Below are 24956 nucleotides of genomic sequence, written 5' to 3' on the forward strand. Positions count from 1 at the left end.
CAGAATTCTAAAGAATTCCGAACCAGAATCCGTAAAAATCTGAACCAGAATCTTGAAGAAATCCTAACCGGATTCCGATGGAAATCGAAATCCGACGGCTATTCAAGCTTGCAATCCGAACCGAAATGCGATGGCAGTCCGAACCGGAATCCGACAGAAACAATCGGGACTTTTTTTGCAATGATTTATGGTTGAATGACCTTTGGATTTAAGTTGAATTGGTTTTGGATTAGATTTAATTTTGAAATCGAATTGGACTTCAATACTGATTTCATTTGAACTTTAATTTTATTAATACTGCAATCGAATAAGACTTGGATTGGAATAGGCCTGGGGATAGATTTGAATTTAGTTTGGATTGCATTTGATTGAATTTTATTGGAACATAATAGTAGATAGTACTAATCTATATTATAATATCTAATGCCTTGAGATATTGACCCGTATTTGTAATAGATTTGGATTATTTGTTGTAATTTTTTGTTCGATTTACGTTTATCCGCATTGCACTAAAAACTTTTGGCGGAATTTGGATTGACACTGGTTTGCCATTTTTGTTCAATTTTTTTTTTCAACTATACAACGAACTCACAAATAATTTAAACCTCTAAACATTCCGAATACATAAGGCGCTTACTTGCTTTTCTATACTATAAGTGAGAGCGAGAATATTCACTGTAGGTAAACATTCGAGGTGTGATTTATTGGCCGCTTATTGAGCCTTGCAGGACGGTAAACAACGAGTACCGTACACAAAATTTCCACTGGGCATCGCCAGATTCGATGGAAATTCCGTAACATGCAAGCCCAGTTGCTAACTTTCGATGGATACACAACATGACGACATTTGGGTTGGAAGTTTGATAAAAGGATGGTGGAATACTCTCTGGCCTTTGGGCCACAGACGCTGAAGAGGAAAAATGGGAAAGGGCAAACGGTGTTCAACTCGAAACTGCCAAACGAGACCGCCTTTTGCACGTTTCGGTTCGTAAATTGCATCCCAAACACACCTGTAGGCTGCTGGCTGGTGGGAGAGTCTTCTTTTTTTGCACCAACCTTTGAACCGTGGGATTTTGTTTGGACAAAATATTCTGAAACTTGGTGATACAGTCTTAGATGGACGCCAAGTTGTGATAAAATTGAATTGAGAAATGCTTCCGAAATTGGAATCGATTCGAGAAGCAACAGATGTGACGCCTCTCCCAGGCATCAAAAAAGTGGGAGTATGTTTGCAATAGCACGTTTGTTTATTGTCGTTCGTTCGTGTATAAAATTTGGCAATAGTGTGCAACAGACTGATATGTTCGAACGTGTACTCAACTCCGTCAAAAAGTAGGAACACGTTCCAACGTTCGTTGCCTTGCCCTCCAGCGTCCTGCCACCCACGTCGACGCTAGACCGACCCATCATACAAAGTGAAATTCTCTACTACTATAATGTACACAAAGCCAGCTTATTCTACCCGACTGGCAGCTGGTTCAAATTGGAATTTATCGGTTTTTAAACATCCACAGGTTGGTCGGCGGAGCTGCCTCGGGCATACTCCTGGCCGCCGCCACCGCCTCCGGACAGGATGGATGATCAAACCCGCTTCCAGGCAGGAGTAGTCACGGCAGGTTCGGTCGGTTGCGGTTCAGTTCTCACACTTGGCGCACCGTCACCGCCCGCACTACCACCCTGTCAAGGGAAGCACAGGCCGCAGCGCTTCGAGGCGACCCGTCGTCATTGGTTTTACTCCTAGGACGGACGGCCCAATATGCGGGGATACAGTACAGTATCGTTTTTCTGTTAGGCCTCCTTAGACTGAATTCCCACATCGTGCGATCGAGCTTTGACCTTTAGAAGCTAGTCAAAAATGTGTTCAGCTACTTTTTGAGGTTGTTTGCCTGTGAATAAAATTCACTGCCAAAATGAGGGATACTTGTAACGAGGAGTTCCTCCCAAACACGGGAAGGCACTGTTTATTGATTTAATCCGACGGGGCTGGAGTATAGGATCCCGGGGGAGTATTTCTGGCCCGCACGAGAGCAAATAATACACTTCACTGAACAATGTGGGAGTATTTGAGGATTAGCGCTGGGTAATAATTCAGCGCAGAGATTGTTTGTACAAAGTGGCCGGCCCGAAAGAGGCAATTTGTACGTTGGAAGGCAAAAGGCAATCTGGTTGATCATCGGTGTGTTTTAAATATGGGTGTTTAAAAAGGATGCCGTGGGAGATTGTGGCAGATAGAAAGAGAGATAGTTCACATCAGTGATGATTCCGCTCCATATGGTGCGCTGGTTGGTCCCAATTCCAAGTGGTTCACATATGATGGTGATAATATGGACAGAGGCTGATGTCATCAAAATCGAACCGCATCTTGTTATGCGCGCGGCCTCGAAACGACGAGATGTTTGTTTATTGTGGAACAAGTGCTCTCATCAATGGAGGTGTCAATTGCGGAAGCAAATTGGAGTTGAAGCTAGATGTTAGTTTAAAGATATGTTCCGTGTATTCCCACTTAGTACTTATTTTTTCAAAGACCTTGACATTCGATGGCATGAATAATTTATTAGAATATGAATGACAGCTCTAGAAGATGATTATACATATAATATTAGTATTCGATTTCGTTCAGTTTATATGCTTTGTTGTAACGAGATAAACGAGAAAAATAAAAATATTTTCGACGTTTGGGCATTGCTCTAGTTTAAAGTTAGTTCAGATCTAGCAATATCAAAAAAATGTATAAGTTGTACTTACTTACTTATTGGTCCTGTGCACCTCGAGTGATGCAAAGAGCCGACTTGAAAGACCTCCATCCTGAGCTATGTCCAGCTATCGCCTTAACCTGTTTCCGAGTTAGATTTAGTTGACTTTTTTTGTCTCTTTATAGAGTAGAAGCTACGCCGCACAGTGTTTTATTTCGTCATTTTCACGATCGAAATTCAAAAACTCGAAAAGTGTTGATTTTGGATATAGGGTTTGTTCACAGAAGTTTCAAGATATTTAAGAGCGCATCTTTCGATAAAAACAGTTTGATGAATCATCCCCCTAAAAGTGAGTTGCGAAAATAATTTTTCAACCAGAATGAGATAGACACGTAGTGTTTTCCGCAAAGTTGTAGTAAATGTTAATACGAGCAACTTTGATGAACATCCCGAGTTTCTATCTCTTATATATAACAAACTTAAGTCGTTTTATGTAAAAACCCCATTAAAATCTTATTTTTCATTCTAACTCTTTCCAATGATTTTTCCCATTTTCCGTCTCTTCTACAAAGTTGTTAAACAAGCAAAATTACATGTTTTTGCTGAACATTGTAACATTCCATCTCACATACAACAAAAGTTATCTCAAAATTATACATATTTTTAGATGTATTTCCACTTGGCATTACTCCCTTAATTGCAAAAAGTCGCAAATTTCTTTACGATATGCTGAAAATCGCTTATTTCATTTTTATACTGACATTGAAAACTTTTGTCGACAAGAGTCTTCTCGAATGCTGTGTTAAAAACTTGTAAACCTATGAAAAATCATAATATTTGAATAACTTTTGTTTTATAAGAGATAGAAAGTTACAATGTTCAGCAAAAACATGTAATTTTGCTAGTTTGCCAACTTTGTAGAAGAGACGGAAAATGTGAAAAATCATTAGAGTAAGTTTAAGTTAAAAGAATGATTTTAAGGGGATTTCATCATAAACCATGTTAAGTTTGTTATATCAATAATATAGAAGCACAGACAAACAGACATAACACTCGTCAAATTTCCATCGTTCACTGATTTACTGGTCAATTCAAATAATCATTAGTTGGCTAATCGATCACTCGTGGCGCGCACATCGTTTTTGCTCGAGTTTGACGTTTGTTTACTACCGCCATCTGATTCGTGGTTTGCCCAACTAACTGAAATCAACAGATGTCGTTAGTGTTTGAATGAAGATTAATTTGATAAAAAAATGTTCTATGTGTTATGTCTGTTTGTCTGTGATAGAAGCCTCTGCCGCGATGCCTAGCTCGGTTCCACTCTAATGTTAGTTTCAGATTTTGGTCTCGCATCTACGTTGAGTGTTCTCCACTGAATTCTTCAATAGCGATCAATCATTGAATTAAAAATGCGTAATTTAGTGCATTTACTTATCTGCCTGTTTTCCAGAAATTGCTTAAATTGGTTCGTGCGCCTATGTCGATCTTGGTATCGACTTCTGACGCCATTTGGCTACCAAGATATTGGAAGCCTTCAGCATTTTCCACTGATTGCACGGCTATCATAAAGCTGAAAGGGGTCGCCGTGTTCATATCCAACGATTTGGTTTTATTAACATTGATAACTAAAGCTGCCAATGAGGTGCGTACAAAGAAATTCAGATCTTCCTAAGCCGAAGCCTGGGAGCAGAATTGGACAAGACAGGCTGGAGGAAGGAAGGGACACCGCCATGTTGCATGTTCCACGAAGTTGAGAATCCCTGAAAAAAAGTGTCCAGTTCGAAGGCGAGTTCCAATGTTCGATAGCTCGAATTGCACTCGTCGTGAGATTGACCGCCAACATATACTTTAATTTTCTTAAATTGAACACTTAGAGTACAAACTCTTTTGAAAACTAGCACAATTGAAACGCTTCTCTATTTCGGTTCGATGATGATGGCGGTGATGTGAAGGTGTCGCAGATATTGTGAGACTGTACTCGCTGTACTTTTTGGTTGAATAGGAGGCTCCCCGGCATTGGCTGATTTACAATGTTATGGAAACTCATATGTGAATATGTACGTTATGTGGAAGATATTGATTTGAAAAATGTATTGGAGGTAACCACTTTCCCTTCGATGGGACTCGAACCCATGACCCTACAGTACGCTAGACTGGTGCTTTAACCAACTAAGCTACGAAGGACCTCCGTCGGCCTTCGCAACCTAGCGGCTACTGAACGAGCTCGAGATTCCCAAATTGGACGCATAGTCAAATCACTCGCAATCCATTTATCAAGCCAATACTTCCACATGTGTATTGTACACGTCCACATTAGAGGAGCGTGAGTATTTAGAATGTCTGGCGGCTATACACATTCTTCATCAGCAACGGTACTGATCAAGTGAGGTTGTGTAAGCATTTGCCAGTCGGTCGTCAAGCTCAGACCCGACCGCATTGCGTAGGCAAGAGCACGCAACTCAGGTTCAGTTCAATCAAAGTTAATTGCCTATTTCCGGGGATTAAACCACCCGACTTGGACGTTAATTTACAATGTTATGGAAACTCATATGTGAATATGTAAGTTATGTGGAAGGACGGAGGTCCTTCGTAGCTTAGTTGGTTAAAGCACCAGTCTAGCGTACTGTAGGGTCATGGGTTCGAGTCCCATCGAAGGGAAAGTGGTTACCTCCAATACATTTTTCAAATCAATATCTTCCACATAACGTACATATTCACATATGAGTTTCCATAACATTGTTAATTAACGTCCAAGTCGGGTGGTTTAATCCCCGGAAATAGGCAATTAACTTTGATTGAATTGGCTGATGATTTTTTCGATCCATATTTTGGCGCCAGCCAGGAAGACTGAGGAAGCCAGTGAGTCGGGAAATTGGGAAATGCGAAAAATATGCGGGAATTGAAAGTCCATGCGGGAAATGCGGGAAAAAGTCGGAAATTTCTTGAAATTATCCAAAAATTCAGGGAAAAAAAGTCTCCAGGTGTTCATTTCATTAAATCATGTATAATTATTCTAGTGTATAACATGAAAAAACATTATTTACTATTTTAAATGCATATGCTTTTGCACGTAACGTTTGAAACTATTTGAGGAACTATCCGGTTTTTTCGAATGTATAATAAAATTGATATTGAAACCAGATTTTTTTAATGTCGAGTCTAGAGCCTTCGGTATTGATGATGGAAAGCAACATGCCACCTACGCTTCGGCAGGTTTCTAAGACCAAGGAAATCTCCAAGAGTATAGGTGTGCGCCGCCGCCGTCGACAGTTTTTGGCACACCGCCGCCGCCGACAATTTTGCATCGGCGCGCCGCCTTTTAAAATTTGTCACGCCGCTGAACTATGATTTTTCACGCCGATTGAAATTCGAAGAAGTCGGCAGAATTTTCCGATGGATATCTCCAACTCATCACTCATGAAACTCCAGTGAAATTTTCGTGAAAATACCAATGATTTCCTAGGAAAACTCTAAGAAGAACTTCGAGTGCAAATTCTGAAAGATTACTTTTTAAAACTTTTTTATCCTTGTCTTAGGATTTCCGTTGAAATCCAAAGAATTTCTCGTTGAAATAGCACTTTAGCACGGTCGACATTTGGCCGAAAGCCAAATATTGTTTGGTCAAATATAGCATTTGATCGAACAAACTATTTAGCCGAAGGCCATCTAGTCTAAAGTTGTTTCGCCGAAAATGTCGTTTGGTAGAAAGGTACATACTGGCGAAAATGTCGTTCGGCCGAACTGTTCCTTTGAGCTTGAGCTTGAGCTTGATTGACTGCTCGTAGTTGCTACTCCATTATGACCAGATCAGCTGTTCTTGCACAGAGAACCAACAGATGTTTTGCTTGGGACTAGCACACATCTTCAATGTACAAGTACTGGTGATCTCATTTGTTAGGTCATACTGGCGCCTGCCACGTCAGAATGCAAGTCAATGTAGGAAAGGGGAGGAAATGAATCACTCGCCCACTGCAAGCCGAATATACCTCTGCACTTGCCACGAGTTCATGCGGAATTTGTTGGAATTTTTGGGTTAGGTTCGAGAGGCAGAGGTCCGTCTTGGTTAACGAGCTGCCAATGTGATAGATAGGAGAAGGTAACTGATGGAATTTCTAATTGGATGTAGGAAACGAGCTCTATAGTTCATTTCAAGTTCTAGCAGATTACTGATAGAATACTCAAGTTGAAGGTATAGGAATAGTAATGGAAACGGTATGGAAGTCCATTTCCAGTTCTAGCGATTGCTAGAACATGAGAAATAAAGAGAAAGATACAAAGTAGGAGAATGGAACGGACCTGGGATTGAACCCACGACCTCCTGCGTATGAGGCAGAAGCAGTAGCCATATGACTACCAAGCCCGCTTGTCGTTCGGCCGAACAGTTCCTTTGGCTGAAAAAATCCGTTGGCCAAATAGCTCAATTGGCCGAAATGGTCGTTTGATAGAAAGGGCCATTTGGCCGGAACGGACATCTTGCCTAAACTGTCGGAGTGTTTTGCAGAAAGGTCATTTCGACTAAATGATCTATTCGGCAAAACGACATTTTCGGCCGAACGATTATTTCGACCAAACGGCAGTTTCAGTCTACAGGGTTGCTAGGTTAAACAACTTTGTTGGCCAAATTACATTTTCGGTCAAACCACTTCCGACCCAACAACCGTTGGGTTGGGTTGGCCTACAGTGTTATTCGGTCAAGCGACATCCGAACAAATGGTTTTTCGATCGAACGACAGTAAGGGCCATTTGGCCGAAACGTGTTCGGTACAATAAATCATTAGATTCATCTGGCCGAAAATGTCATTTAACGAAATGGATATACGATCGAAAAAGTCGTTTGGCCAAATAGGTCATCTGACCGAAAATACCGTTTGCCGAAAAGGTGGTTTGGTCGAAAAGGTCATTTGGCCGAAATGGCCGTCTAGCTGAAAGGCCATTGAGTCGTGTCAAACGACCATTACGACCAAACGGCATTTTCGGCCTGTTGACTCATTCGGCCAAACGACAATTTCGGCCAACAACCTGTTAGAGACAACGATTTTTTTCGGCCGATTGTCGCTTTGGCCAAATGAAATTTTTGGTCAAACCGTTCACCATGTATAACCGTTTCGCACGAAATGTATTTCCGTCGAATGATTTTCGGCCAAACGACCCTTTCCAATTTTTTAGTAATTTTCTGAAGAATGGAGATGAGTGTTTGACTGTGATATCTGTAATTTTTGATGATGTATTCGGCTGTGCAGTGTAGAACTCTGTCAGAATGATGATTTTATGTTCGTCCCTACGTTTTTGTTTTTGGTAGTTGAGACACGTGGTATGATTTTTTTTGTTAATTTTGTTAATGTTTTAGTAATTATTTTTTGCACTTTCACTAATTCGGAGTAAATCGGGCTGAAGAGTTTCTGAAGAATTTTCGAAGAATTTCCCATGATCAAAACAAAGAATGTCCCGTAGAATGTCTAAAAAAATCGTTCAAAATTCCGAAAAATAAAACAACTTTTCGTAAAAAAAAATGAAAATTGAATGTTTTAAGTCTGAAAAGGTTTAGTGGAAATTCCGCAAAAAAATCCTCGTGGAAATTTTCAAAAGTTTCCTATACACGCGGAAGAATCTTGTACGATTGAACCAACTGTTTCGTTTGTTGCATCAAACAGCGATCATATTTTCAATAAAGTAGTTTGGCAGAAATTTCGAAAGTAAAAACAACCATGATTTCTGGGCAGAAGGAGAATCTTTTTTGGTAGTCTGTGGCGAGAAACATCTTTCACTCACATTTTTCGCTAGAGCAGGCTTGAAAAATAAATGAAAATGTGCCTACTTGATGAAATTCTTTTTTCATTTCATCATTCTTACGCCTCATTGATTTACCGCGAAAATTTTCAGTATGCGTTTTAAAAAAATTAAGACAATGCAATGGGATTCGAACCTGGAACCAGGAACACCAACAAAAATAGCACTGGATTGCGCACACTTTAGCCATTCCTCCCCGTTGACTGCTTGTTGGGATAGGTATTTGTTCCACTTGAACAAAGAAGTGAGAAAACAAGCAAATCAACTTTTCGCAGCTCAAACAGTAAGGGACAAATAGCTATCTCTCATCACGCCTTTTTTCTTTCCCGCAAAATGATTTCTCGGTGAAATTCTGCGTGAGTGAGCATCTTTTACGAGTTACGTGAGTGAGCATCAGCTTTACGATCCCGAAGTATTTGACAGTGATAGCTGGAAAGCATGGTTAAAATATATACGAGAGTTGAATCAAATAGACTGTGTTTAGTCTGTAGTAGAGTTTCCATTTCCCGGCCATTTTTCCTGTCCCGGGATTCGGGATGAAAATTCTTATATATACCGGGAAATCCCGGGATCCCGGGAATTTTCGATGTTTTTAAAAACATTATGTTTTTGTTTTGAAAAAGTTTTTTTCTAAGTTTGGGGGTAAAGTTCATATTTTAGTAAAACCATATTCAAAGAATTCAAATTAAAACTAAATTCAATTTCAATTTAAATCAATCCTTGGTTTGACTTCAAAAAGCAAATAGTATTTGCGTTTGTATCGGAAAGTAGGGTTTCTGGAACAAATGTTCGCCGAGTTCGAAAAGACGCGTTCGCTGTCCGTCGAAGTAGGCTTGATTGTTTGTATTATATATTCGATTTAGACCATTTCTAAGTTTTCATTCAAGCAGGGTATTTTCTGTGGCAAAACTAGGTAGTGTCAGACACCTCGCTGTATACGGAAGATGCGCAGTGTAATCGTACTGGGACCATAAGGTTTCAGATCTACAACTTAGTGTAATCGCAGTACGGGATCCATGAATCGGTTGTATAAGTCGCGTGACGCCGTGGGATCATGTTAATCATGGGTAGCGTCGTATCGAATTTATCGGGACAGGTCTGCAAAAGTCTAAGAAGAGCTTTAGTCCAAAACATTCAGAAGCTGGTCAGCAGAAGTCCTGAAGGAACTCGGACCAGAACATAAACATAGGGGACGAAGAGCTCAGAATGACTAGCTCGGTGTTAGGAGGGCCGAGAAGATTAACGAGGCGTGCACAAATGATAATTAAATTACGCGTAAAATAGAATCGCAAAATAAAATAAAATAGAAAAGCAAATATAAACTTTATTTGATTTATTAAAACTATTTTCACATCAATCAATGAATTAAATCAATTTAGATTTAAAATTAAAACTTTTATTTTTGCGTCCTTTTTTATGCTCCAAATAGTGTGCGACTCATCTTTAAAGACGGACGATAAGCAGGAACTATACACCAGTTAGATGTATCTGCTCTTTTGGAATATCAATGAATATTGTTAGCTAGCGATATATTGTAGATACTTGTTGTTTAAATATAAGAGAGCTGCAGTTGCTGGCAGAAGTATCAACCAGTAGACCGCCATAGGGTGAAGAAAACTCTAGTCTTATGTTTTCTTTGTGAGGGAGTTCCCCTCGGTGTGAGCATACACACTATAAGTAAGCCAGAAGTAAAAAATGATTTTTTGTCCCGGGTATCCCGGGATTTTCGGGATTTCAAAAGTAATATCCCGGGAATCGGGAAATCCCGGGATTTTTCGTCCCGGGATGTCCCGGGATGGAAACTCTACTGTAGGTGTAATTCAAGAAACAAACCAGTGAACTACGAATCGCGTATGGGCCGTATGGTTGATTCAACCCTATTTGTGGATGTATCAACAATAAATATTGTTATTGTTGCAGAATTCGTATGGTTAATTCTAACACATTTTTCTCCGTGTAGAACTTAAAAAAACACACAAATTTCATTTAATTTCCTATAGAATTTTCGAACAGTTTTCAGCGGAAACTCTGAAGAATTTTCCGTGAAAACTCGGCAGCATCTCGTAAAAATTGAAAAAAATGAAAAAAAATTGAAAAAAATATGAACGTTACAAAAAATTGCCACGCCGATTCACGTGTAGCAATAGTAGAAATATTCATATCAATAATACATCACTGGTCGAGATAGAATAAGTCTCATGAACTGAAAATAGCTCGTGGAAAAAATAGAGATAGGTAACAAGTAATAAAGAGCATGAAGGTTATTTTCATTATTATTTTTATTAAAGTGATTTGCAGCAGTTTAAGAGATAAGAAAGATAAAAAAGAATTTGCAGCCCTTGGCTGGCAAATCTCTGAAGTTAGAAATTGTTGGAGAGGATAGATGCCAAAATGTTTATTCTCTCAACGGATTCTTTAATATATTTATTATAGAGTTTTGGCACTTCCTCAGCAAGCGTGCTGAGAATTTTCACCTACTCCGGCAATCTGAAGGCCAAAGGGAATTAGGCTCTGTGGATCTCATTCGCCGGTTGACTTAAAATCCTATAATAAACGTTTGCACCGGATGTATTAGTTATGGTGGTTCAGGAACCTTCTTACAAAACTGCAATTCCAAGAACCACTGTCTTTTGGATGCTATGGAGGTTATGAGATAGTTCCAGCTCTCCTACGGATCTCAGAAGAGATTTCGGGACGATTCCGGTTGCTGAGGTAACAACCGGAGTTATACGCACGTTCTACAGGTGCACTTTCGGCGTCGAAGCAGCGTATCAAGTCCCAGAAGCCGACAACGCTCTACGTACGAGGAAGATTTAGCAAATATCTCTCCATAGTAGATCTCTTAGCGCAACGCGGATGAATCTTCGTTGAACGCTTTCAATTCTGGCAATCCACAATAGATGGTAAGGAGTCCACACAACAGCTGAGTTGGTCAGTATTGGTCGTACCAGTGCACATTAAAGTGCTTTGAGGCAATGAGGGTCTGTGAAATCACGGGACACTTTCGTGGTGAATCCCAAATGACGTGAAGCTTTGGATATAACGGAAGAAATGTACTGATTGAATGTTAGTCCTACGTCCAGAAGAACGCCCAAATCGGTGACCTGATCGACGCGCTCGAGGGCATTTCCGTCAATGCTATATTCGAACGTGATAGGAGTTCTCAGTCTATGAAACGTATTTTCCACGCATTTGTCAACGCTAACTACAAGTTGGTTCAGTTTACACCATTCAGCAAAGGTATTCAATAGCCCTTGTAGTCGGCAACAATCTTCTATTATCTTGACAACCAAGTAAATTTTCGGATCATCAACGTAGACTAGCACACATTTCGACCTTAGCAGCAATGTACCCTAGCAGCACAATTTAGACTGATTCAGTTGCAGCAACTCATATGCAACCTTATTTGGTCGAATATGAGTTACAGAAACTGATGTACAACATGCGTGCTACTCGGGGTAACATCGTTACGTAGTTGAAACGGAACGACCGGTCATAAATCCGTGTTGATTGGATGATATATAGCTCTTTGTGGCACTTAGCATGTCATTGGTTACTATTACTTCGAAGAGCTTCGATCCTGCGGAGAGACTGGTAATTCCTCTATAGTTCCTTACGATTCGCTTATCTCCTTTCTTGTGCACAGGAAACATGGATGATTGCTTCCAAACTGTGGAAAACATCTTTTGCTCGAACGGTTTATTGAAAATAAAGGTCGGGACACCGTCTGGTCCAGGCGATGATCATGTCCGCAGAAATTGCAAATATGTCCATATGAACAGCGTCAGCAGGTAAGCTAGAAGCTGACGCAATAGCTTCCGTTTGGGACGTGATGTGAGAAGAAAAAACTGATGCGAAATGTTTGGCAAACATCGCACAAGACTCTTGACATCGATTCAGAACCGTCCAGAAAAACGTGCGACGGCATGGAAGAGCTTTTTCTTTTCGAGTTTATGAAGCTCCAAAAACTTTTTCACCATCCTTACTATCCATTTTTTTTACCATCCTTACCAGCTGCTTTATTGGTCTTTAGCTGTTGGATGGCATCCTTAACTTCCCTCAAGGTGGGGGCTGGTTGGCTTCCATCGTCCGCTGAACTGACGTAGTCATCTCCTCCGCTGCCTTGACTTTCACTGCCTGTACTCTCAGCGCCATTCAGATGTTCCTCGTAGTGCTGCTTCCACCTTTCGATCACCACACGTTCGTCCGTCAAGATGCTCCCATCCTTATCCCGGCACATTTCGGGTCGCGGCACGAAGCCTTTGCGGGATGCGTTGAGCTTCTGATAGAACATCTCCTCGCACTCCGCTTCTTCCAGGCGGCGTTTCTTCTCCTGAAAAAGGCGGGTCTGCTGTCTCCGCTTCCGTCTATAACGTTCCACGTTCTGCCGGGTACCTTGCTGCAGCGCGCCCGCCCGCGCTGCGTCCTTCTCCTCCAGAATCTGTCTGCACTCTTCGTCGAACCAATCGTTCCGTCGACTTCGACCCATATACCCGACGTTGTTCTCCGCTGCGTCGTTAATGGCTGCTTTAACTGTACTCCAGCAGTCCTCAAGAGGGGCCCCATCGAGCTCACCCTCTTCCGGCAACGCTGCCTCGAGATGCTGCGCGTATGCAGTGGCGACATCAGGTAGCTTCAGTCGCTCTAGGGCGTACCGCGGCGGTCGTTGGTACCAAACACTGTTGATGATGGATAGTTTTGGGCGCAGTTTAACCATCACCAGATAGTGGTCAGAGTCGATGTTAGCGCCACGATATGTCCTGACGTCGATAATGTCGGAGAAGTGCCGTCCATCAATCAGAACGTGGTTGTTTGGGCACCAACTGGGCTGGGCAGCGAATCCTTTCGGATGAAGATTACCGGGATGATGGCCAGAACCTTCGGTTGAAGGAACGGCGGGGCACGACCGGTAGCTCGACGGAAAATTATGATTTAATTAACTCAAGCCTTCATAAAGGCTTTTGTGGCTTCCTCCGGTGGATTGAAAGGCGAGTTCGTTTGCACTGAAGCTGCTATATTTTCTTCTTGGTGTGGACTGTATAATGTATGAAAACTGAATGAATGAATTTTTTGATTGACACTTCTTAAATAGTTGGCAGATGACTGGGTTGCGTGTGCTGGTTTTGAGAATGATGGCTAACTGGGCGTGGCTTATCACTCGTTGTCGTTGGCTAGATTGTCGGCTTCTTGGGTGCATGTTCGATCATGTTCACAAAGGTAAGAGAAAACCAAACACAAACGATGTGGTGTGTGGAGGGAAAGAGTAGTCATTAGGCTGGTACCGGAGCCGATATTATCGCGGTGGCTCGATGATGGTAGAAAGGGGAGAAGGGTCTCAAACAAACTGTTTCGCGTTGGCGCGAACAGTGGTCGATTTGTGATTCTGTCTGCAGTGGTGATCTCCAGGTGTACTGATACGGAAGGCTGTGTTGGAAGTTGGTGCTGCCAATGGCCATATTCTTGAAGGCGGCGAAATCAATTAATCGTAGGCCGTTTTCGTTCGTCAGCCGGTGAGCGCTGAACTTCTCAATAGTCGGTCTAAACGCGTAGAATGCGTCCTTATCATCATCAGTGTTTCCGGAGTGTGGGCTTTGGACGCTGGTTTTGCTGAAGTTGAGGATCCGGCTTTTGATCCTCAACCTGCACATTCTTTCAATGATCAGCCACCACCCGATCACGCGCCTTTGCATATCGCCCATTATTGTGAAAGCTCTTCCCAGCTCGTGTGTGTTGCCGCAGCTCTGGTAGATGGTATGATTATCTCTAAACGTTCGCCCCATTGATCCCTTACAACAAACCTCTTGCAGCGCTACTATGCCGAATACACGGTCCTTGAGCACATCGGTGAGTATGCGTGTGCTCCCGATGAAGTTGAGAGATTTTCAGGTCCACGAACCGAGTTTCCAACAGCTAGTCCCTTTTCGTTGCAGTGGTCTTCGCCGATGGTTCCGGTCCGTACTCTCTTGTAGATTGTTCGTTGCGTATGTTTTTTAAAGGCTGGCTTGCAGGGCCTGACACCAAACCCCCTAAATTTCCGGAGGACCAGTCCTCCTTATTCCCGGTGGACCATGGTGCACAGTTTCACTAAGAGTCCCTCCCTGGCTGGTACTCGGACGATGATAAGCTGCCCCTAACATGGAGAACAGACGCTGTTGTGAGCCGATCCTGACATGGAGAACAGACGCTCAGTAAGATTTGCACCTCCGGAGAGGAGCAAACCCCCCTTCCCTGTCAGCATACGACCATCGTTCCCAACGGGGTTGGTTAACCGATCTTCCCTAAGGTTGCTCGTATCCCGGCCAGCACCACGGGGAGGTAGGGATAGGAGTTGCTGGGTAAGAGGCTAAGGACCGCGAGGTTTTGTCTATTTTATTCCTTCAGGTACGCGAAGTACCAATGGTACGCTTTACCCAGCATTTAACGTGCCACAACTTTTTAAATGCAGCAGATTTCGAGGTTAAAGACCTTTAAACGGAGTTCCTTGCTGTTAATCAAGAAAGACAGAGTTTCGTGGCACAGTGCATCGAATGAATCGCCCAACGATTTGGTTCTTTGAAGCACACTCGTCCTTGCTCCCAATGAAAGTGACCGAATAGATCCCAGTTGTATGGTAAGCATCTGCTCTTTCTGCTTTTCTAAACTTTGCAGGCGGTTGCACCTTGCTCATGCTGTCGTTTCGTCTGTTGTAGGCCTTCATATTGCCAGAGGCTCTCTTCAAATTGCCTTTTTAATGCATTTGTGCGTTTTTTAGTTGCTGCCGGTCTGCGGCGTACCGATCTTCTAAGCGACTCAAACGCTTTACAAGCCCCCTCTGAGGCCTTCGCCTTAGCTCGTGCTCAACTTTTTTTTACGCGTTGTAGACAGGATTCGATTTGATATAGCCGATTTTCATATTGATTCATCCCTTCGCCACCTAGTTCACGCCGCGCCGCTTGCGACGCTACATCTCGAATGAAGTAGGGTTAGCTAGTTTTGCGATAATCTTCGGTATCGCCCCCGTTCTCGATTGCTTAATAGACGGATTGAGTCGTGGCCGAACTTATGGTTGGATGTTCACCAACTTCGCAGCCCATCCAGTTCTACCTCTGGACTGTTCCTGATGGTGAGCGACCAGGCGAAGACCTTTTATTTACTAATCAGCTTTCCCAATCAATCGATACTCACATATCAGCTTATCAAATCGTGTTGTAAATGTTCGCCTTTTTATCGTAGTTGCAATATCTTTCGCTTGAAATGCATTTGAATCTTTCTGGATCTTCTGAAAGCCTTGAAATATTCACCTTTTTTTTTTAATAAGGAACTTCGAACTTTGCATTGTCAATCAAAGTGAGTTATGAATAAATCCATCTGGATCGAATTAATTTGGACCTAAGGTGTGACACTACAATTAGCCCATTATTTGAAATTTCAACCGCATATGTTTTTTTTAATGAAATTGTGAAGTGATTTAACAGCATAGAGTGAAAGAGTAGAAAATGTTCTCTGTGGAAAATGTTACCAATCGGCTTGCGTATCACAAGAAAACATGCTATTTATGGCTTATTTTCTCATACACCTGATTCCTAGGGGAGGTGACTCGTCGATAACGACTGAGCTAACTCAGCATAAACACGTTATAAAATTTAATTCCCCATCGAGACATGATTGAATGAATAGGACATTACTAAGCTATGTCTTAACTCGATGGTCTCTGTTGGCTGTTCTTCGTACGCCCCGAGAATGCCAAATATTGTCTGTCCTCCGAGAAATTCCGTTATCGGAATGTCACAATCAGTCACGCTAGGCAGGGTCGCTGCTCATCATGTTAGGGGCTGTCCATAAACCACGTAGACTCTTGAGGGGGAGGGAGGGGTTTCGAAAAAGTCTACGTTAGTCCACGAAGGGGGACGGGGGGGTTTACAAAAAGTGTACGTAGACTTTTTTTGAAAAACAATTTATAAAGCAGCTATGTGCAAGGTTCACTATTGTTTGATTTTTTTAAGGATCGTTCCAGATTTTTTATGCGAGACCTTATCGAAATAATCTCTTGAATTTCTCTAGAAAAATCTAATAAGTTTCACTGATGTAATAGTCTGAGCTATGTAATAGTCCTGTGTTAAGCAGGAAAATTCTCCGAAGTATTCTATAAAAACTTTTGAAAAAATTTCAAATTTTCCACTTGGTTTTTATTGCAGATTCTACTAGAATATCTTTTTATTTTCGTCGGAAACTTCTTTAGAGTGATTCTTTAGAATTTTAACAAAAATAATTATGTCGCACTTCAACGAGGAATTCCCCGAAATTTCCGCGAGAAACCCTTCACTGGAGATTTTCTGGGAAGTTCCCAGGAATTTTTTCCTAATTTCGGAAATTCTTCGTATATTTCACGGCAATTTCTTCGGAAGTACTAATGCTAATTCTTTGGACTAATCAATAGAAAATCTTCGGAATTTCTAAAGAAACTATTGAAAATTTCCACGAGAAATTATTTGAATTTCTCACCAAAAACTCTTAGAGCTTCCACAAAAAAAATGCAAAAAAGCTTTTGTATTTTCATGAAAAATTATTCGATTTTTTTACGAGAAATTCATCAAAATTAAAACTGAAAATTCTCTATAATTTCCACCACAAATTATTCGGAAAAGTCTTTGGAATATAGGCATTTTTTATTGAATTTTTTCTTTCAATTTCCTCAGGAAATTGTTCCAAATCTGCAAGAATGTAGGAAACCATTTTAAAATTCCATGGGAAATATTCCGGAATGTTCATTTAAACTTAAAATTATCTCGGGAAATAATTCCAAATTTTCACGGAAATTTACTCGGAATATTAACGGGAATAGTTTTAGAATTCATAAGGAAATTCTTTCGATTTCCACGGATGATTATTCAATGGGATATTGCATGGAATTTTCAAGAAAAGCATCGGAATTTTCACGCAGAGTTCTATGAAATATTACCAGGAAGCTTAAAAGATTATTAATCGGGATCTTCTACGAAAAATTCCACGAAAAACTTATTGGAATGTAGTATTGACATTCTCGGAATTTCAACACGAAATTTTTCGAAATTCTGAAAATTCCTCGGTTTTTTACAAACTTGAACCGGCGGGGAGAATTATAGGTCAGATGCGTGACAGACTTTTACCTGTAGCGCGCCGATACAAAAATATTGGTAGCGGTGCTGCACACCTCTTGGAGAAATAGAGTTCAACAGAAATTAAATTGATTAACTTTGAGATTTGGTTTCAGGAGCTGTGGACAGAGGATTAAATTTGATTCCGATTTTGATTGTCCAATCACATATGATATTTTGTAAAATATGGAAAAGTCTACGTAGACTTCAAGGGGATGGGGGAGGGGTTTTGAAAAAGTCTACGAAAGTCTACCAGGGGGGAGGGGGGGTTTTGAAAATGTGAAATTTCGGTCTACGTGGTTTGTGGACAGCCCCTTAATGCGAAACAGCGCTTGTTTATTATCGTTTGTCATTCGATGCTGTTCGCGATTTCAATTCAAGCTTCGCTACTTTTTCTCTCTCTAATTCTTCAAAACAATCAACTGAATGACGCTATTTTCGTCGTTGTCGTCGTCGTCAACGACGTCGTCAAGTTAAGTGTGGAGCGGCGTGCTATCAAATCGCGTTATGATTCGGTGCACAACGCACCAACCATGCCACCGCGCCACCCCGTACGCATCACGCTTCGCACACAACAGGTTGACGAATGTCGAAAATATTTGCGCGGTTTGTTTTCGTTTCAATCGGTTCGGGGAGTAGCTGCTATCGAGTAACAATAATAAACGGTTTTAGTCAAAATATTTAACTTTCTTCCGCACGCGAGTTTGACGATTCACATGGGTCACAAATGTGTGCTTCATGATTACAGAAAAACTGAAATAGAATTTAAATTTATGTTTTGCATACATAGTTTTCATTGCGGTTAGGAACGACTTCTAGGAATTCCAGCATTTCTCTCAAAAGTCAATCTAAATTCTATAGTTCTGTAGAACCTACCTTGATTTTATTACAGAATGTATTCTCGTTAAAATGCACATAAATTTTCATTTCACTTTTTATAACATTTTATACTTTAATAGAGCAGAAAAGCATTCGAATAAAGAGATAGCTTTTCCACCTACACGTTTTTTTTCGAATCAAATGTCATTTGAAATGATTGGATTGGAACACTGTGCCAAGGGTATCGTTTCATTCGTGCATGGTGCGTCTGGCATTCGATGCGATATTTTTCTTTTCACCGAAATTGCATCTCCTGTGTGGGTTGAATAATATTGGAAAAACGTGGGCATATACAAACTTAGGCTGGTTCAAGTCAATACATACAATATACCTTCATTTTGATTTAATTTATCAACTACTTACTCGGCCAGAGAAGATCCATCAAGAACTAGTTTCACCACCATTTACCTCCTCACAGTTGTGCTTTATCAGTGTACCTGAAAAGAGTGCGAATACAGAAATTAACCAGTCTGAAATAGAACAATGTCTCAGGGGATGGGATGGGAAATGTCTCGCTCCAGAAAGTATTGTTTTTAATTGGACGCGACAACCCAAACTACCTATAAGAAACAACGTGAAAACCAACGGTCAGGAACTTACTTTCTGCAAACGAACGTTCGTGTCTCGAGAACGTTTATCCTATATGTACTTGACCTGATTTCCTTTGTCTCACCGTTGTTCGTGCATCGGAAATTTAATTGCATCCTTTTCCTTGCTTGCAGATGCCACGGACGCCTTCACGGAACTCAAGGAGGACCGGCTGGAGATTCACATCGAACGCACATCCGCCGGGCTGGGTCTGAGCATAGCGGGCGGCAAAGGCTCGACGCCGTTCAAAGGCGATGACGAGGGCATTTTCATATCCCGCGTCACCGAGGGTGGCCCGGCCGACCTAGCCGGGCTGAAGGTGGGCGACAAGGTAAGTCGACCTGCTTCCAATGTTATCAATTGCTTCTCACAATCCTTTCTCCATCTTCGACAGGTACTTAAGGTGAATGGTGTCTCGGTGGAGGATGCAGATCATTATGATGCAGTGGAGGTGCTTAAAGCGTGCGGTTCGGTGCTGGTGCTATTCATATCCCGGGAGGTGACCCGCCTAATTGGTCATCCGGTGTTCGACGAGAGTGGTTCGGTCGCTCAAATCAACGTTGTCGAACATGCACCGCTGCTGCAACAGCAGCACCAGCAGCAGCAAAAAACGATTCCTCCCCCGATTGCCGTGGCTGTTGAGCAGCCGCTCATGGAAGGCATAGCGGGAGGGGGAGGAGGAGGGGGCGGGGGCGATGCATTACATTCCTCGTACAACACCGTTGGGTTGCCAAACGGGAATGCCGGTACACCGATGCCGACGACGGTGGGTTTGCTGAACGGAAATGAAATTACCCACAAGGTTATCCTGCACACGACGCTCATCCGGGACCAAATCGGACAGGGGCTTGGGTTCAGTATAGCCGGCGGGAAGGGGCACGCTCCATTCAAAGACGGCTCGGAGGGGATTTATATTTCGCGATTAACGGAGGGAGGAGTGGCCCACAAGGATGGAAAGATCCTGGTGGGCGACCGGGTGCTAGCGGTAAGTTTGTCTTCCATTCTCTGCCGTTGAAACTTAACTGCAGTGTGAATGATTTTAATCACCTATTGAATAATCTCTAATTCGGAATAGATCAACGGAGTGGACATCACCAATGCTCACCATGACTATGCGGTGCAACTGTTGACCGACCATCAGCGGTTCGTGCGGTTAGTAGTTCAACGGGAGGTGAAAGGTCCGCTGGAGCCACCAACGAGCCCCAGGAGTCCCATGCTGAAGAGCCTGAACCCGAGTGGGTACATGGCGAATCGGCCAGGTAAGTAAATCATTGTTTATGTAGTCGACATAACGCGAATTAAGTCCTCACCTCTCAACCACGCTCACGCAGAAACTTTTGAAACTATGAAAAATAGCCACCCCCCAAGCTCATTGTGTGACCAATTCATTTGCCAATTTTGGACTAATAGTTAAAACTCGTTCGAGAGTTGTCTTTCATAAACTTCACCTAAAGCAAAGTTCATTAACGCGCTGCCAGAACCATAATTGATTTGAGACTTAACTGGCATCAGTCTAAATGCGCTGAGCCTGACGATATGACCAGATTTACACCGTTACACACTACTACAGAGTATCTATATCCCAAGTTCTTGACTCCATAAAAATATGTTTACTGAAAATATTAAAAATAATAATCTCTTTTTCAGCTTATACCGGCTATCGTCGTTCAATCGACGATTCTACCGCTGAAGTACATCATACCGCCGCGGATGGAGTTCCATCTCAACAAAATCCTGCAACAAGCCAACCCGAAGTGCAGCAGCAAAGCACGGTGACCCACAAGGTAAATGGACACTTAAATTACGTCTCACAGCATATTTGTGTCAGCAATAGCATCCCCATCATCTACTCACCCCTGTTTGTCCAACAATCATCATCGCCGTCGTTTTCCCCATCAACAACATCACCACCGCAAAAGCAAATACAGCAAGACTCATTTGCACATTATTCATCATCACATTTATCGCAATCACAGCCGCACATTCACGCCCAAGCCCATGTCCCAGCCCCAGTGGCCAATGTGGATCAGCAACAGCTGATGAACTCTTCTTCGCAACCGCAGCAACCTCCCTTACCTGCCCCACGCAAAGTATTATCGCCGCAAACGTCTGTAAATAACGGCAATGGTAGTAGTTCTAACATCAGCCACAACAGCAACAACAACAGCGTGATCAGCAACACAAACGGTAGTAGTAGCACTCATACCACCACCAACACAAGCAATGGTATCAACAACAACAGCATTTATCAGCAATCACCACCATCCACCAAGGCGCCCACGGCAACCCCCGTAACCAATGGTACAAGCAATAACAATAGTATCGTAGCAAAGACAAACAGTGAACAGGACTCACAGGTGAGTGTGACACTCGTTTGCCGACCGCGCGACCAAATTGAGCAATTCCAGACCGCATGGTCTAGCATTGCCCGATAGGCAATCCCGTCATTTTGATCAGTAGTTTGTTGTGTTTTTAAGCGTTTAGGATTTGTGTATCTAATCGACGATTGCTACCCTTTTTGCACGATGCATTGCTGATATATCAATAACACTCGATATCGTGTTTATTAATCCATTACTGCCCGACGATAGATTTTGTAATAATAATTGTAGTAGCAGTCATACGATCGAAAATATCGAGCGGAGTCATTCGATTGAAGTACTTTTGATGCATTTTATTTTTTGAGCATTTTTCAAAATGTTTTCCCATTTGATTAAAAAACGATTGGTTACATATTTTTCCGAGAAAAATATAAAGAACAGTAACTAATATTCAATCACAATATTTTTCATCGAATGGCTCCCCTTTGTAATGACCTAACACATTATTTCATTGTGTCCTTTTTTCTTTTTTCTCTTTTCCCTTCCATTGTGTTTTATGATTGTGTTTATGATTTTCCTTTAATCGCCACGTGTTTATGAATGTATCCTGCTCCATCCCGCTCCACAATGCAATCAACTCCCGTTCCTGTTTGTGTGTTTGTGCGTCCCGGTATTGGCTCTATCCTGTGTACCTGCGAGTGCTCTGCAATCCTTCCTCACAAACCGAACAACAAAATCAAACACGCACTCACCCCAACAACAAAAAAAACACAAACATCACATGAATTGCATCTCGGATGCGGGAACACCGCCCACACCGATTCATATGTGAAAAAAAAACGCGTCGCATCCGCCAAACAAGCAGGTAGCGCTCCGACCGATGACCAGTGCCGATTTCCAGGCCATGATCCCGTCGCACTTCATCGCAGGGGGAGGCGGCCGCCAGGTGGTCCAGGTGGACAAGTCCGGGGTGCCCAGTCAGGACACGGTGACGGTCACGGTGCAGAAGGCCGTGCCGGATATGCCGATGCTGCCGCCGGCGCCGACCGAGCTCGGCACCGTCACCGAGACCATCACAAAGTCGACCTTCACTGAGACGGTAATGACTAGGGTTACTGACAATCGGTTATTGGAACCACTAATCAGTGAGGTGAATACCGTTTACTGTATTACTGCCCATTTATTTCACAAACACGCACAACCCACTTTCGCCCTTTCGTTTTTCCCATTATGGACCGTGGGAGGGTACGGCTGATAATTTTTGCACCGGTAGTCACCGAAATTGAGTAGGGCACTTGCTAAGTTTCGTTGGCTTTTGAGTTTCGAATCTCTTTATCAGTACTTTACTTCGCAGTTGTATACTTTTATGTCGCCACACATTTCTATTATTATGTAATCTTAAAAGCTTCATTTGTGTAATAGTATGCAAGTACAAAAAAAATGTTGCTGCCTTTGTGTTAATTTTCTTTTTCTTCTATCGGTTTTCGTTTCACTATTATGTTTTTTTTGCCGGTTTTAGGGTAGGCGAATAATTTTGGCAGTTCAACCTATTTCTGTTTTCATTACTTTCATTTGTATTGTAACTAATAGATCGTAAAACCGAGAAATAGGAGTACTGTTGAAATAGTTCATACCCGACACCTACTCCTTTTCTGTTTTTACATGCATTAAGGTTAATAAACTCTTTGGTGTGTGGTTTCAGTTTACCGTTTGTAAGTTAAGTATGTAGTATTTAGAATAAGCAATTCAAATATGATAAAACCAGACTGAATTAATGATTTTAGACTAAAAAAATAGACCATTTAAAACTAATTTAGCTCGAAAATTACAGTAAAATTTTGTTTTGTATTCGCAAATTTTTCCGCGGGACCAAATTTTTCATCATGAAAAGAAATTTTGCATAAATACAGTGAACTTTCCCTTACTCAATATTGATAAGGGACCATCGAGTTAGGGAGGTATCGAGATAGGGAACAGATTTTTTTTTTTCAAGATATCAAAAACTTTGCATAGCATAGCATTTGTCCGAGTTCCATTTGGTCGAAAAGGACCTTTGGCAGAAAACCATTAGACCATAGTTAAAATTTGTTTCCTTATTAAGTGAAGTGAGATGTTCGACGTGAATAGTGAAAAGTGAAAACTGAGAGTGAGAAATAAGATGTCCTAAGTAAGTAGAGAGTAGTGAGAAGTGATTACCAAGAAATGGATGTGAGTACTGAGTTATAAGATGCGTGCAGTAACAAGTGGGAAGTGCTTAGTGAAAAGTGAGAAATGAGAAATGAGAAGTGAGATGTGATAGTTGAAAGAAAACGGAAGAAGGAAGAGGGAAAGAGAAAGAATAATGATGAAGGATGTAAGGAAATGAAAGAAAGATGGAGGAAGCAGAAAGAAGAAAGAAAGAAGGAAGAAAGGACAAGGATGACAGAGGAAGGAAGAAGAAAGAAATAAGAAGGAAAAATGAAAATGAAGAAGGAAAAAGTAAGAAAAAGAAGAAGGAAAAAGGAAAAAATGAAAAGAAAGAAGGAAGAAGAAAGTTGGAAGGAAAAATGATGAATTTCTCAATTTTTAATACCCACATCTCACTTGTCACACCTCAATTCTTATTTCTCACTTCTCTTCCTTGGTCCACACTTCTCACTCCTTGGTCCACACTTCTCTTTTTTATTTCTCATTTCTCACTTCTCACCTCTCACTTTTCCCTACTCGCTTCTCTATTCTCACTTTGCACATCTCACTACTCATTACTCACTTCTCACTTTAAACTTCTCACTACTCACTTTTCAATTCCCATCTCGCACTTTTCACTACTCACTTCTTATTTCTTACTTCTCATTTTGCAGTTCTAATATCTCACTTCTCATTTTCAGCTCCCACTTCTTACTTCTCCCTTTATATTTTCACTTTTTTTTTTCTCGCTACTCATTTTTCACTTTGAATTTCTTCTTCTGGTCTCTCACTTCTCACCTGTCATCCTTAACTTACTCACACTTGTCACTTTTTTTCTCATCTCTCAATTCACTTCCTGCTTCTCGCATCTTACTAATGTTTCATTTATCACTTCACTTCGCGTAATTCTCACTACTACTTGTCTCTTTGAATTTCTCACTTTTAGCTTCTGGTTTCTCACTTCTCACCTTTCACTCTTCACTTATCACTTCTCACATTTTTTTCTCATCTCTCAATCTCAATTCACTTCCTGCTTCTCACGTCTCATTATTGTCTTATTTCTCACTGCTCGCTGTATACTTCATGTAATTCTCACTACTCACTTCTTATTACTCACCTTCAGTCTTCGAGGTGCAACATGAGTGAGATGTTCTCGTAAGTTTTTGCACCCAATCAAACCTTGCTTGCTATGTCCGAACCTGCACATAGCAATCTGAATACGAGTACATGTTCAAACATCGGGTTCAAACATGTGCGCTTGCACACGAATGTATTCTAGAATGAACTACACCTGGGCAAATGCACGGGTTGCTAGGGACAATATTGTCGGCGTGATTGAAAATCTGAAACATGTTTTGTACACATTTTTTGCACATGGCATATCGAAGCGTTTTTAGAAGCGAGGTCTT

The 24956-nt window shown here is 41.6% G+C and overlaps 1 protein-coding gene across 19 annotated transcripts in view; it reads left to right on the top strand.

The window, feature by feature from the left end:
* The window catches only part of LOC134207896 (protein lap4), a 250176-nt gene that overhangs the window by 144403 nt on the left and 80817 nt on the right, over positions 1 to 24956 (top strand). For 10 of the 19 annotated variants that reach the window (XM_062683915.1, XM_062683917.1, XM_062683924.1 and 7 more), the window contains 6 exons: positions 19195 to 19391; positions 19455 to 20045; positions 20136 to 20319; positions 20708 to 20844; positions 21037 to 21417; positions 22244 to 22531. In XM_062683915.1, the coding sequence (XP_062539899.1) occupies positions 19195 to 19391; positions 19455 to 20045; positions 20136 to 20319; positions 20708 to 20844; positions 21037 to 21417; positions 22244 to 22531 (1778 nt within the window). The remainder of the gene's footprint in view (positions 1 to 19194; positions 19392 to 19454; positions 20046 to 20135; positions 20320 to 20707; positions 20845 to 21036; positions 21418 to 22243; positions 22532 to 24956) is intronic. The other 9 variants (XM_062683920.1, XM_062683921.1, XM_062683922.1 and 6 more) reach the window with 8 other exon arrangements.

The sequence above is a fragment of the Armigeres subalbatus genome, chromosome 1 (genome assembly GCF_024139115.2).
Source record: "Armigeres subalbatus isolate Guangzhou_Male chromosome 1, GZ_Asu_2, whole genome shotgun sequence".
Lineage (NCBI taxonomy): Eukaryota > Metazoa > Arthropoda > Insecta > Diptera > Culicidae > Armigeres > Armigeres subalbatus.